This window comes from Podarcis muralis, chromosome 14 (genome assembly GCF_964188315.1).
Source record: "Podarcis muralis chromosome 14, rPodMur119.hap1.1, whole genome shotgun sequence".
NCBI lineage: Eukaryota > Metazoa > Chordata > Lepidosauria > Squamata > Lacertidae > Podarcis > Podarcis muralis.
The window spans coordinates 10,708,132-10,720,268 of NC_135668.1; the positions used below are offsets into that span (position 1 = coordinate 10,708,132).

The 12,137-nt window shown below is 43.0% G+C and overlaps 1 protein-coding gene across 2 annotated transcripts in view; it reads left to right on the forward strand.

Annotated features, from left to right (window-relative positions):
* GNB5 (G protein subunit beta 5) overlaps positions 1-12,137 on the forward strand; it is a 36,020-nt gene that overhangs the window by 12,139 nt on the left and 11,744 nt on the right. For both annotated transcript variants that reach the window (XR_013390669.1, XM_028706237.2), the window contains exons 6-8: positions 5,841-5,984; positions 8,630-8,721; positions 11,201-11,249. Coding sequence is in view for 1 of the 2 variants with exons in the window: in XM_028706237.2 (XP_028562070.2) it covers positions 5,841-5,984; positions 8,630-8,721; positions 11,201-11,249 (285 nt within the window). In the remaining variant the exon portion in view is untranslated. The remainder of the gene's footprint in view (positions 1-5,840; positions 5,985-8,629; positions 8,722-11,200; positions 11,250-12,137) is intronic.

Genomic DNA, 12,137 nt, shown 5'->3' on the forward strand with positions numbered 1-12,137 from the left:
AAAACACAAAAGCACAGAAAGCATCTTCAGGAGTAAGCACAATGTGGCTGAATCACACTTCAGGGAAAGGCTTCATGACTAAGGAAGTTTTAAGCAAGCGACTAAAGATCGCAGGGTAGAGCAGTGGTTCCCAAATGCCCCCTGCCCTTGAAAATTGCTGGTGGACTACTTAATTGTTTTTCTGCCTGTTGTATGAATTGTAATGCACTGTGCTGGGTGTGATGCACTTTTTAATTGTATTTTGATTGCTTCTTTCGTTGATATAATGTATTGCATTTTGAATTTGCACAAAATTCAGATTGTAGCACAATAAAATACGATATAAGAAATAAGCATATAAATAAAAATGCAACTGAAAACCAAAGTTAATAGTTAAGGCAATGGATGTGCCTCTTGTGTTTTTAAACTTCACTGCTGTTTCTCTCTGCCCCTTTCAAGGCTTAGTAACGCATTAAAAAATAACACAAAAGTAAGAGGCATTTGTTCTTTCATTGCCATCATTAAAAGCAATATTACCAAGATTAAATTTATTAATTCTGTCATCCTGTTAACTTTATGAGACATAATAAAACACAGATCACCTCAGGGCCGGCCCATCCATGAGGCAAGGTGACTGCCTCAGGTGGCAGTATCCATGGGGGACTGACAATGTCAGTCTTCCTTCACCTCCCATGTTTGTTCCTAATGTAGATCTCCCCTTACCCTTTCTTCCCTGACAGGGAGGGGGTGCTATTTTGGGGTCTGCCTCAGGTGCCAAGATGTCTTGGACCGGTTCTGGGATCACCTGAATGAAATCTGCAGACTGCTGGAGTTTGGGAACCCCTTCTGTAGAAGCTTGGGAGGTATCCAAAAGGAGGGCATTCCACAAAAGCCTGCTCCAGGTCCCTCAATGTGGATTGGAACCACAGGGCAAGAAGTGGGGATGTAATCCTTTCCTTCCTAACCAAGACCACTGCCCTCCCATGCTGCCTTTAGCAATTGCATGGTTAAAAAAGAGATTCTCAAATGTAGGTGTGGGTTGAAGGCAGGTCCTGGCGTTGGGAAGGTTGAAGCCTACTGTCCTAAATGGTTGATAACATCCTAGGAAGCTGCATGCTATTCTCCCCCCCCCCCCAAACTAACTAATCTCAAAGAGAAAATCCAGATTTTAAAACAGGAAAAAAATTGATTTGTAAAAAGAAAAAAGGAGCTAAAATAAAATACAGTGGTACCTCAGGTTACAGACGCTTCAGGTTACAGACTCCGCTAACCCAGGAATAGTACCTCGGGTTAAGAACTTTGCTTCAGGATGAGAACAGAAATTGCACTGCAGCAGCGGGAGGCCCCATTAGCTAAAGTGGTGCTTCAGGTTAAGAACAGTTTCAGGTTAAGAACGGGCCTCCGGAACGAATTAAGTTCTTAACCCGAGGTACCACCGTAATCCAGAGGTTTTCAGCCTTTTTGAGTCCATGGCTCCCTGGACCAACTCCATTCTTTCTGAGGCACCCCTGTGGGGCTCAGGAGCCCAGTGATGTCACCCCTTCCCTGCAGAGCCGACAGCCCCTCACGCTTTTTCGAACACCCTTCCTGGTGGAGTGTTCCCTCAGCCTCCCCTCCTTGTGCAGTCCTTCAGGCTGCTGTTCTTGGTCTCTGAGCTGTCACTCCTCGCCCCAAAGAGGGCTGCCTTCCAGAGGCACCATTCATTCACCTGCAGAGCTTATAGCCAGGGCTGCTGCAATAAACAGCTGCACAAGCCTTTGGGAGGCAGAGACGCAAGAGGGCATCAGAGGAGGGAAGGAAGGAAAGAGGGACAGAGGCCAGTGTTGCCCATGGCACCCCTGACCATCATTCAAGGCACCCCAGGGTGCCATGCCACACAGGTTGAAAACCACTGCCTTAATTCAAAGCTCCCATCAGAGCAATGGCCATTCTGGGGACATTCTGAGAGAGACAGTGAAACATAGATGCCACTTATGTGAGTTCAGTGTTACCCTTCTGAACCAATTTCACTCTTCCTGATGGCGGGGTCCACTTCCTTTTAACCCTGGCTCCCCTCTCGCCAATTGCAAGGCACACTTTCCCATTTGGAAGCCTTAATCGCAGCTCTGTGTTTTGTTTTGTTTCTGCTAGTTTTCCACTACAACTTTTCCTGGTTGCATATGCCCTTAGGTTTCGCATTGCCGTAAAAAATTCAAGTTGCAGGCTTTATTTTATTTATGATTTTCAATTTTATACATGTCAATAATTTTATAATCATTTTAACATTTCAAAACTTGACTTCCTTCCCCCTCTTTCTGCGGTTCCTTAAATTTACTTTAAAATATTTTCTGCATATCCAAATTAACTTAATTTGCTCATTTATTCATCTGCTTTAAATATATATTCTTATAAAACTGCAGTTTATTACATTAATCCTGCCAATTCTCTTATCTGTTTACGGTTTATTTGTAAATATTCCATAAACCATTTCCATTCTTTCATAAAAAGTTTGTTATCTGGATTTCTTGCTTTTCCGGTAAGTCTGGCCATTTCTGCATATTCCATAAGTTTTTGTATACATTCTTCTTTTGCTGAGGCGACTTCTTCTTTCCATTTTTGGGCGAGTAACATTCCTGCTGCTGTAGTGGCATACATGAATAAATTTCTATATAGTTTGGAGAGTTCTGTCCCCATAATATCCAAAAGTTGCAGGCTTTAGTGTCACACAGGTATAAGCAGGGAAAACAGCACCCCAAGTCTACATCTCTATCTAATTTGGGCTCTGCATTGACTGTGATTACACCAGACACCTGCCTTTTAAGGCTACAATTTAAGCACCACAGGTGGATCTTTGACTCTGGTTTCTGTGGCAACAGACACTCCTCATCATCACAAGTTTATTACTGGAAGCCTCAGAATGGGAAATAATAGCTTACCCTGAGCTTCTTACATCCCAGAATAGCAGCAGCTGGAGCTTAAACAGCTGCTGAAGAGAAAGACATAAGCCTGTTCTTCATTTTGCCGCGAAAAACACAAAAATAGCACCTCACATATTCTTATATATTGCTCGCTGGCGGAGTGGGAATCCATATTTAGGCAGACACCCATTTTAAAATGGAACAGAGATTTATTTACTTTATTTAATAAATCTGTATCCTGTACCCTCACAGGGTGGCAACCAATTAATAACTGCCAGTATACATAACGGTGGCAGTTTCTTATGTAAACGCTTCAGTTTCTTATGTATTGCACTGTGTTGCATTAAACTCGATGGAAATCAAAATAAAATAGAATAGATAAGAAAGGAAAGCTGCCATCAAAATGGCAATTAAAAACATAGTATCTAGCAGTGTGTACAGTGGTACCTCGCAAGACGAATGCCTCGCAAGACAAAACACTCGCAAGACGAAAGGGTTTTTTGTTTTTTGAGCTGCTTCGCAAGACGATTTTCCCTATGGGCTTGCTTCACAAGACGGAAACGTCTTGCAAGTTTGTTTCCCTTTTCTTAACACCGTTAATACAGATGCGACTTGACTTCGAGGAGTAACTCATAGCACACGGTGTGGTAGCCTTTTTTGAGGTTTTTGAAGACTTTGGTGATTTTTGAAGCTTTTCCGAAACTTTCCCGACACCGTGCTTCGCAAGACGGAAAAAATCGCAAGACGACAAAACTCGCGGAACGAATTAATTTTGTCTTGCGAGGCACCACTGTATTACGATTTGTACAACCGGCAGAAGATCATTGTTTGCCAAGACCCTCAGCAATTTTCAAGGGGTCTATGGAGGGGGCAGTTTAGGAGACACTGGTTTAGGGCATGATGTGGAACATGATTCATTGCCTGTGCTGTGGCTTATAGAACGGAGCCTTTATTGCAGCTGAAATCAAGAGGAATCAAACCCTCTTTCCCAGGTATCCCTGTCTGACTTGTTTGCTACGCAGTGTCTCTTTCAGTACCCTGCCAATACAGTGGCACCTCGGGTTACAGACGCTTCAGGTTACAGATTCCGCTAACCCAGAAATAGTACCTCGGGTTAAGAACTTTGCTTCAGGATGAGAACAGAAATTGCATGGCGGTGGCGCGGTGGCAGCAGGAGGCCCCGTTAGCTAAAGTGCTGCTTCAGGTTAAGAACAGTTTCAGGTTAAAAACGGACCTCCAGAACGAATTAAGTTCTTAACCCGAGGTACCACTGTATTGCCCAGGCAGAGGGAAAGTATTTTCCTTTCAGCCCCAAAACCATCCCAGTGTTTTAGGGCTGCCTGTTTACAAGGCTGTTCAAGGAGCAGAGACATGACATCAGGACCTTTTTTTATGATTGAAACCGTTTTAAAATGCAACCACAAGGGGGCAATTATGGACCCAGTCTAACGATCTTGAGTTTTGCTGAGCTGCTGACAACGCAGGGATTATAAAACTGAAAGGCAAAATAGATGTTCACTAAATCTGTAGCCCTCACCGTTTCTCTCCCCCCACTCTTTGCTGGTTAAAAGGGGGAGATAGTAGTCAGCCAAATAAATACAGTATTTTTATCCGAGTGCCATACTGGACATTTCCATAGTAATGAGTTATTTGGAAGCAAACGTTTTGAAAACAAAAGAGAGTAGATATTCAGCTGATAACCTCAGCATCGCCCTTTAAAGCCACAAAATATTTTATTATTAAAAGTGTGAATACCAGAAATTCCTATTTCGCCTTGAAAGAATACCAGGCGTTCCAGAATCACACAGACGTTTCCCATGTGTGAAATTAGAGCAATCTCATATTCTTTGCTTCTTGTACCACTTTTCTCCGCATCTCCCATGTTCTTAGATTGTAAATTATTTGGAGCAGGTTTGCTTTCTGTGAAGCAGAGTTGGGGGAATTGGTCTGGGTTCCCCAACACCATGCCCACTTGTCAAGGGCCTGATATCAGGTGACAATTCCCCCAACCCCCTTAGTAGCATCCACTAACAAGAGAAAGTTCAATCTAAGTTAGGTTTGAAGTTACCATCTATCAGTTGTTAGGAGGTGAGCCTAGGCCTGTTTCCTAAAGGAGTGGCTGGGCAACCAATCCAGTGCTTTTCAAAGCTGTGGCATGCTACAACTGTTAAATACTCTTCGTATAATTTTTCCATGCTGTTAAGAAAAGAAAAGAAACAAAGACCATTAAAAAAAACCACTACCCTTTTAACTGAGGTAGTTTAAAAAACTAAGGGATGTGGGTGGTGCTGTGGTCTAAACCACTGAGCCTAGGGCTTGCTGATCGGAAGGTTGGCGGTTCAAATCCCTGCGACGGGATGAGCTCCCGTTGCTCGGTCCCTGCTCCTGCCAACCTAGCAGTTCGAAAGCATGTCCAAGTGCATGTCCAAGTAGATAAATAGGTACCGCTCTGGCAGGAAGGTAAACGGTGTTTCCGTGCAGTGCTCTGGTTTCGCCAGAAGCAGCTTAGTCATGCTGGCCACATAACCTGGAAAAACTGTCTGCGGACAAATGTCGGCTCCTTCAGCCAGTAAAGCGAGATGAGTGCCGCAACCCCAGAGTCATTCACGACTGGACTTAACTATCAGGGGTCCTTTACCTTTACCTCCTTTTTAAAAACAAAAAGAGGGAAATTGTTGTGGTGCCAATGGTGCCAACCTCCTTAGTCATGGCGCCCCCTACTGGTGGCTCCCACCCCGCCAGCTGAAGACCAGACTTTTAACACAAACTGCTGCTTTAGCGTGAAACTGTGAGTCAAATGAATGAGAATAGAAAGGGAAATGACTCAGATGTAGCCGTGCTTTAAACGTGAAACAAAGAATCCAACTTTAACATGAATCAGTGGAGACAAATCTTTGACAAATCGTGTCTTTCTTTCTTTTTAATAACAGTTGTTTTCTTTTGTTTCCCCCTTCTCTCCTAAAGATCTTGACTGCTAGTGGAGATGGCACCTGCGCTCTCTGGGACGTTGAAAGCGGGCAGCTTCTCCAGAGTTTTCACGGCCACGGAGCGGACGTCTTGTGCCTGGACCTTGCTCCTTCAGAGACAGGGAACACGTTTGTGTCGGGGGTAAAAGCAGATTCATCTTTATGCAGGATGGAGGGAGGGAATTGCAGGGGGAGACATGAAGCAAACGAAAATCTCTCCAAGTGGAAGAGAGTATTTTGTAATATTTTGCTAAGTGCCCTTTCTCCCGATTAAAGCAGGCATTGCTGTTGTATCCCCAGCTGCACTAATGCAGAATGAGATTCAGGAGAATATAGCCCTTCTCATGGCTTACTGAAAGCAGGGCTGTGTTGCTCGTTAATCCTAGGAGCTGTGTCTGCTTCTTCTCGCAATCAAATGTTACTTCTTTTGTAGAAACTTTTATCTACTACTTTTCAGCCCCCATAAAGGCACACAAGGAAAACACAATCCTGATACAATACAAATTTAAGAACAGTAAAACCACTCTTAACAACACACAGAATTAGAACCTCAAAACTGACACTGTCAGCAATGTCAACATATAGCAAAAACCCAGGAAAAGACTGGTGAAATGGAGAACCTTTTGACTGTCCACCAGAAACCCGTCAATGGAAGGAGCCAGTCAAACCCCAAATTTCAACCACTGGGGTGTGTCATGTGACTCTCCCAGCTGCAGCTCCCTTGGCAGCCCAGCAGGGCTTCCAAGGATGGGTTCGGTTGATGGGCGCTTCTTCAGACATCCTAGTCCCAAGCTATTGAGGACTCTTCAAGACCCAATTTGTCCTGAATTGGGCCCCAAAACAAATGGGAAGCGAGTGCAGATGGGACAGGCTTGGCATAATATGATCCAAAAAGAAGATAGCCCAAAGCGTTAGGTCTGCTGCATTTTGCATCAACTTCAGTTTCGGAGTGCTCTCCAGTAGCAGCCCCACACAGAATGCATTGCAGTAGACTAATCTGCAGCTGAACAGGGACGCGGGTGGCGCTGTGGGTAAAACCTCAGTGCCTAGCGCTTGCTGATTGCATGGTCGGCGGTTCGAATCCCCGCAGCGGGGTGAGCTCCCGTCTTTTGGTCCCAGCTCCTGCCCACCTAGCAGTTCGAAAGCACCCCTAAGTTCAAGTAGATAAATAGGTACCGCTTTATAGCAGGAAGGTAAACGGCGTTTCTGTGTGTGACGCTGGTGCTGGCTCGCCAGAGCAGCTTCGTCACACTGGCCACGTGACCCGGAAGTGTCTCTGGACAGCGCTGGCCCCCGGCCTCTTAAGTGAGATGGGCGCACAACCCTAGAGTTGGCCACGGTACGGGCAGGGGTACCTTTACCTTTAATCTGCAGCTGAACAGGGTCCATATAACTTTTGACTAGATCCACCTTCTTCAGGATGGCACAACTCGAGCCCCAGACAAAGCTGGGCAAATGCAGGAATTCAGAGCAGGTTACATGCCCTCCCCGAATTGGTTTGTCTGGATTAAGCCTTTGGTTAGCACAAACCCAGTCCATCTCTGCACCCAGATAATCTCTGCACCTCCTTTGTAGTAACTGAAAAGGAAAGATGTCAGCATATTAATGACACTCAATTAAAAAACTGAGGTTAGTGGATTGGGCGGGGGCAGAGGCAGTGATGGTGGCATCTTCTTGTCCCAGCTTCCTCCAGAAGAAAATTACCCTCTGCATGATTCTCGCAGAGGAAACCTCGTGTTTCTTCTCTTGCCAAAGATCAACGGCAAATGTGTATACTTATGTACCCAAAACAGTACCACCCAGGAACAACATGGAAATATCATCAGGCTCGAATGAACCCTAAGGTTTGCAGAAGTACAAACAGTTCTCAGTGGGGTAAGCAGAGGGGGGAATAAAACTTCAAGAACCGCCCAGTGTGTCCTGAGCATGCTCCGTTGCTGTGGAATGCTTGCTGATTGTTGGCAAGTCAAACTCTGAGGCCCGTGGGACGGGTTTTCCACCAGTGATTTAGAAAAATAGCAGAGATCATCTGGGGTGGTGAAAAAGGCCTGTGGTTAATCTCACCCCTCTTGGCGAGGGGTGTCGCATAGCAGTTCTCCTTGTTGAAATAATTTGATATTTGGCATAAAACAGGTCTGAAAGCAGCTCAGCACTTTCTGGAATGCCCTTGGAATGTGGAAGGAAGCCAGCGCCATATTGATCTTCATATTCTAGTGGCAAAAATTGCAGAAGTAGGAAAACTCTTCACAGAACCATCCCCACTGTTTAAAAATATATTTATTGATTTGTTGTTGTTGTTTTTTAAAAAAATGCAAGCATAGCAAAATGAGAGAAAACAAAGAATAAAAAATGCAAATCATAAAGGGACAAAGGACAAAAGGACAAAGATACAGTGCAGCTTCAAAGGGACAATAAAGTATTGACTCGTACAAAGTATCCTTTTACAAATAAAGATACATGAAAATAAAAGTATTGTCCACCTGTGAGTTCAGTCATTTTTTAAAAAATTAAATCCCTGTGCAGAGAACCATTGATATTTCTGCAGTTTGCCTTAGGCTCGGTATATGGGGGGGGGGGCGGTATTTCATTTTTCACCTTTCTGTGATGAAGTTGAGACTGAAGACAACTTGCAAATAAAACTATAAATCGCAACAGACCTTCAAAATAAACCTGATGATTAAACAGTAAACAGCATCATAAAAACCACCATTGGTTCCATAAGGCACTCGATCTGTGTTGATTCTTATTGAGGATATAACTGAATCTTTATTGACTTTTGTTTTTTAGGGGTGTGATAAAAAAGCCATGGTTTGGGACATGAGGACTGGCCAATGCATCCAGTCATTTGAAACCCACGAATCGGATATCAATAGCGTCAGGTCAGTAGGTCCTGTTACCACACATTCATGTGATTGCATCGAGAAATGGTTCATTAGTGCTGACTAGCAAAATACCTGTGAGGATAATGTACAAGGGGGAAAGTGGGAGGGTCAGTTTTCCTCTCCGCCTATCAAAGCTACCAATATCTCTAGCCAATGAAGGAACAGCACTGGCCCTGTGGAACAAACCTTTGCTTGCCAATAGCAGGGGTAGCCTGGTGGGTGGAAGGCCCCCGCTACAGTAACCTCGTGGGCAGAGCCATTCCTATCCCTTTGTCACAATCCTGCATGACCAAGAGAAAATTAAAAGAGAACTGGCTTTTGATTAAAGGATTGTTGCATTTTGCAGGCTTTGGCAATAAATTAATTACATGGCAGATTAAAACTCTTTCTCAGCATTCCCTAGTTTGCACCTCTGTACTTTAGAAGTCATAGACTTTGCTTTAAATGCACCGTATTTTTCGCTCTATAAGACACACCAGACCATAAGACGCACCTAGTTTTTGGAGGAGGAAAACAAGAAAAAGAATATTCTGAATCTCAGAAGCCAGAACAGCAAGAGGGATCGCTGCGCAGTGAAAGCAGCAATCCCTCTTGCTGTTCTGGCTTCTGGGATAGCTGCGCAGCCTGCATTCACTCCATAAGACGCACACACATTTCCCCTTACATTTTAGGAGGGAAAAAGTGAGTCTTATAGAGCAAAAAATACGGTACTTGTTTTCCAGTCCGGCTGTCTCCTGAAAATGTTTTCTTATGAGCCACACAGAGTTGTTTTATTTATGCAGCAGGAATTAATGTAAAGTGGAACATGGGAAGCTGCCTTATACAGAGTCAGCACCAGACAAGCCGTCGCTCTCCAGGGGTTGAGGCAGGAAATACAGAATTAGTGCACCATCACATTGCATCATGACATTGACGATATTTTAATAGCAAGCTTGTCATGATTATGGTTTATAGCAGTACTAATCACTTATAAAATTATCATGGCTTACCAGATCCACTATCATATGAGCAGAGGATTTTCTGTAAAGAAAAACCTATCTTAATATTAGCAATTTCCCTTTTATAGCCTTTTATAAAAATAAGGTACAGTGCTATTTTTCTATTGCCTCTCTTTTTATTTTCTATTGCCTCTCTTTTTCATTTACAGGCTAGATTACAATTAATGCAGTGATTTGCAATCATTTTGATTGAACTTGCACTGTATCATCCAAGTGAAATAATTTTGCAACAGATAATGTAAATTGATAAATACTAACAATTGCTATTTAAAAAAACAACCTGGAGAGGAATTATATAGACATGTTATCAATACTAAATTACTAATTAATGTATGCTTTCTGGTATGTGTCTTTGGGGGAGAAAATGAGATGTTACATTTTTCTTTGCTTGAAAAGACTGTGGGTTCTGGCTCAGAAATTCTGGTTTTGCTTATATGAAGAGCCAGAGCTTGCTGTCAACATTGGCTGTTTCTCTTTACCAAAATTAGAAGCAACAGTTTGAAACTTTATTCATTATGCAGAAATGAAAGCTGTTGGCATTGGGGTGGGTGGGTGTTACAGGTGTCTGAGCTGACCTGCCACCTGCTTTGAGACCATCTACAATTCCATGTGCCAGGTGGGCAGTGAAATCTGTCAGAGCTAATTCAAAGTATATTTACAGAAATACTGTAAAATTAATGAATGTTAGAAGGATGCTGGAATGAAGCTACATGGTTTTAGCAGAAATGTTATAAAGAACTAAGTAAAAATAGATTGTCAATGGGCCAAAGTGTAAAATTTAAGGTCAGAATGTGTTAAGATATATTATAGAACAAAAATTGAGAAAGATGGAAAGGATTTGCTGAAATAACTAATTGAACTAGAATACAAAAAAGGGAGGTGTGAGGAAGTCGATGAAACAAGTAAATGAAAGGTAAAAATATGGGAATGTTGGATGTGTTTTTAAGTGTTTTTGTTTTTCTTATTGTTTTGCTGTATTGTTTTCTGTTTTTCTTTTTATTTTTGTTGTACTGTAACTTTTTATTGTCTTTCTTCCCCCCCCTTTTTTGTAACTATTAAACTTCTAATAAATATCTTTAAAAAAAAAAAAAGAAATCTGTCAGAGCTGCATTTCATAAATTTTGGGGCCATGATCCACTTTTCCCTGTAAGATAACCACAGAAAGTGATAATTCAGTGTTCTAATTCTCAAGTCTTGATCCTTTTAACTGTGGCAGTTCCACCGCAACCCCAACCTAATCCAGGTGAACTCTAGGGGAGGGGGTAGGTAGGCAAATTTTGATGTTATAATTTCTGCTTTTAGATATTGGATTACCACTGCTACCTCATTTACCTCTATGTGTTCCTTGTTTAACTTACCTGCTACTGGATACCTGTAACGTTCCTGTACGCAGCATATAGAAAACAAATAAAAGTTGGGAAAATATTACCTTTAATTCCTGTATTTCTAACGCGACACACTTTCTGTTCTCTGCATAGGTACTATCCAAGTGGAGATGCCTTTGCCTCTGGCTCAGATGACGCCACAGTACGTTGCCCTATTTCATCTTCAAAAGCCTGGCTGTTTCCCAAATGAGGGCTGGGGGCATGGTCCTCAAATCACCCTGGCCATTCAGTATTTTATTATGGCTTGTTTATTTTGTACATTCTTTACTCACCTAATACTTGGTGGTCTCCAGAGGAGTTGCAGCCCTTTAAAAATGTACAAATGTGCTCTTTGTACCCTGCAAGGAGGATCTGGTGTCTAGGAAGCGTATGATGGAACAATAAGGTGCCCATCTGTAGGTGTGGCAATCTGAACTAGCTGCAGAGGCAAGGCTGATACATAATTGAACCCATTGGCTTTTTCCCTTAGGGATAAGTGACCATTGTGATTGCAGGCATAAAGAGGTTAAAACTGGGTCACCTGAAGATATATTGTTGGACACCAAGGGCCTCTTCCACAGTGATTTATTTTAATGGCACTTGGAATATTTTGGTTTGGCAAGGGTCAAAACAACCGCAAAACCTTTAACCTGGAGGCTTTCCCCAGAGTGTTTATTGTGTCATATGGATGCATAGCTAATCACAGGTCTACAGAATGGGTATAATGCAGGTCTACACAAGACAGGTTTCTTATGCCACCCCCATCGTTCGGCCCGGACACTGAGATCCAGCACCGAAGGCCTTCTGGCAGTTCCCTCATTGCGAGAAGTGAGGTTACAGGGAACCAGGCAGAGGGCCTTCTCAGTAGTGGCACCCACCTTGTGGAACACCCTCCCTTCAGATGTGAAGGAAATAAGCAGCTATCCTATCTTTAAAAGACATCTGGAGGCAGCCTTGTTCAGGGAAGTTTTTAATATTTAATGCTGTACTGTTTTTAACACTTGATTGGGAGCCGCCCAGAGTGGCTGGGGAAACTCAGCCAGATGGGCGG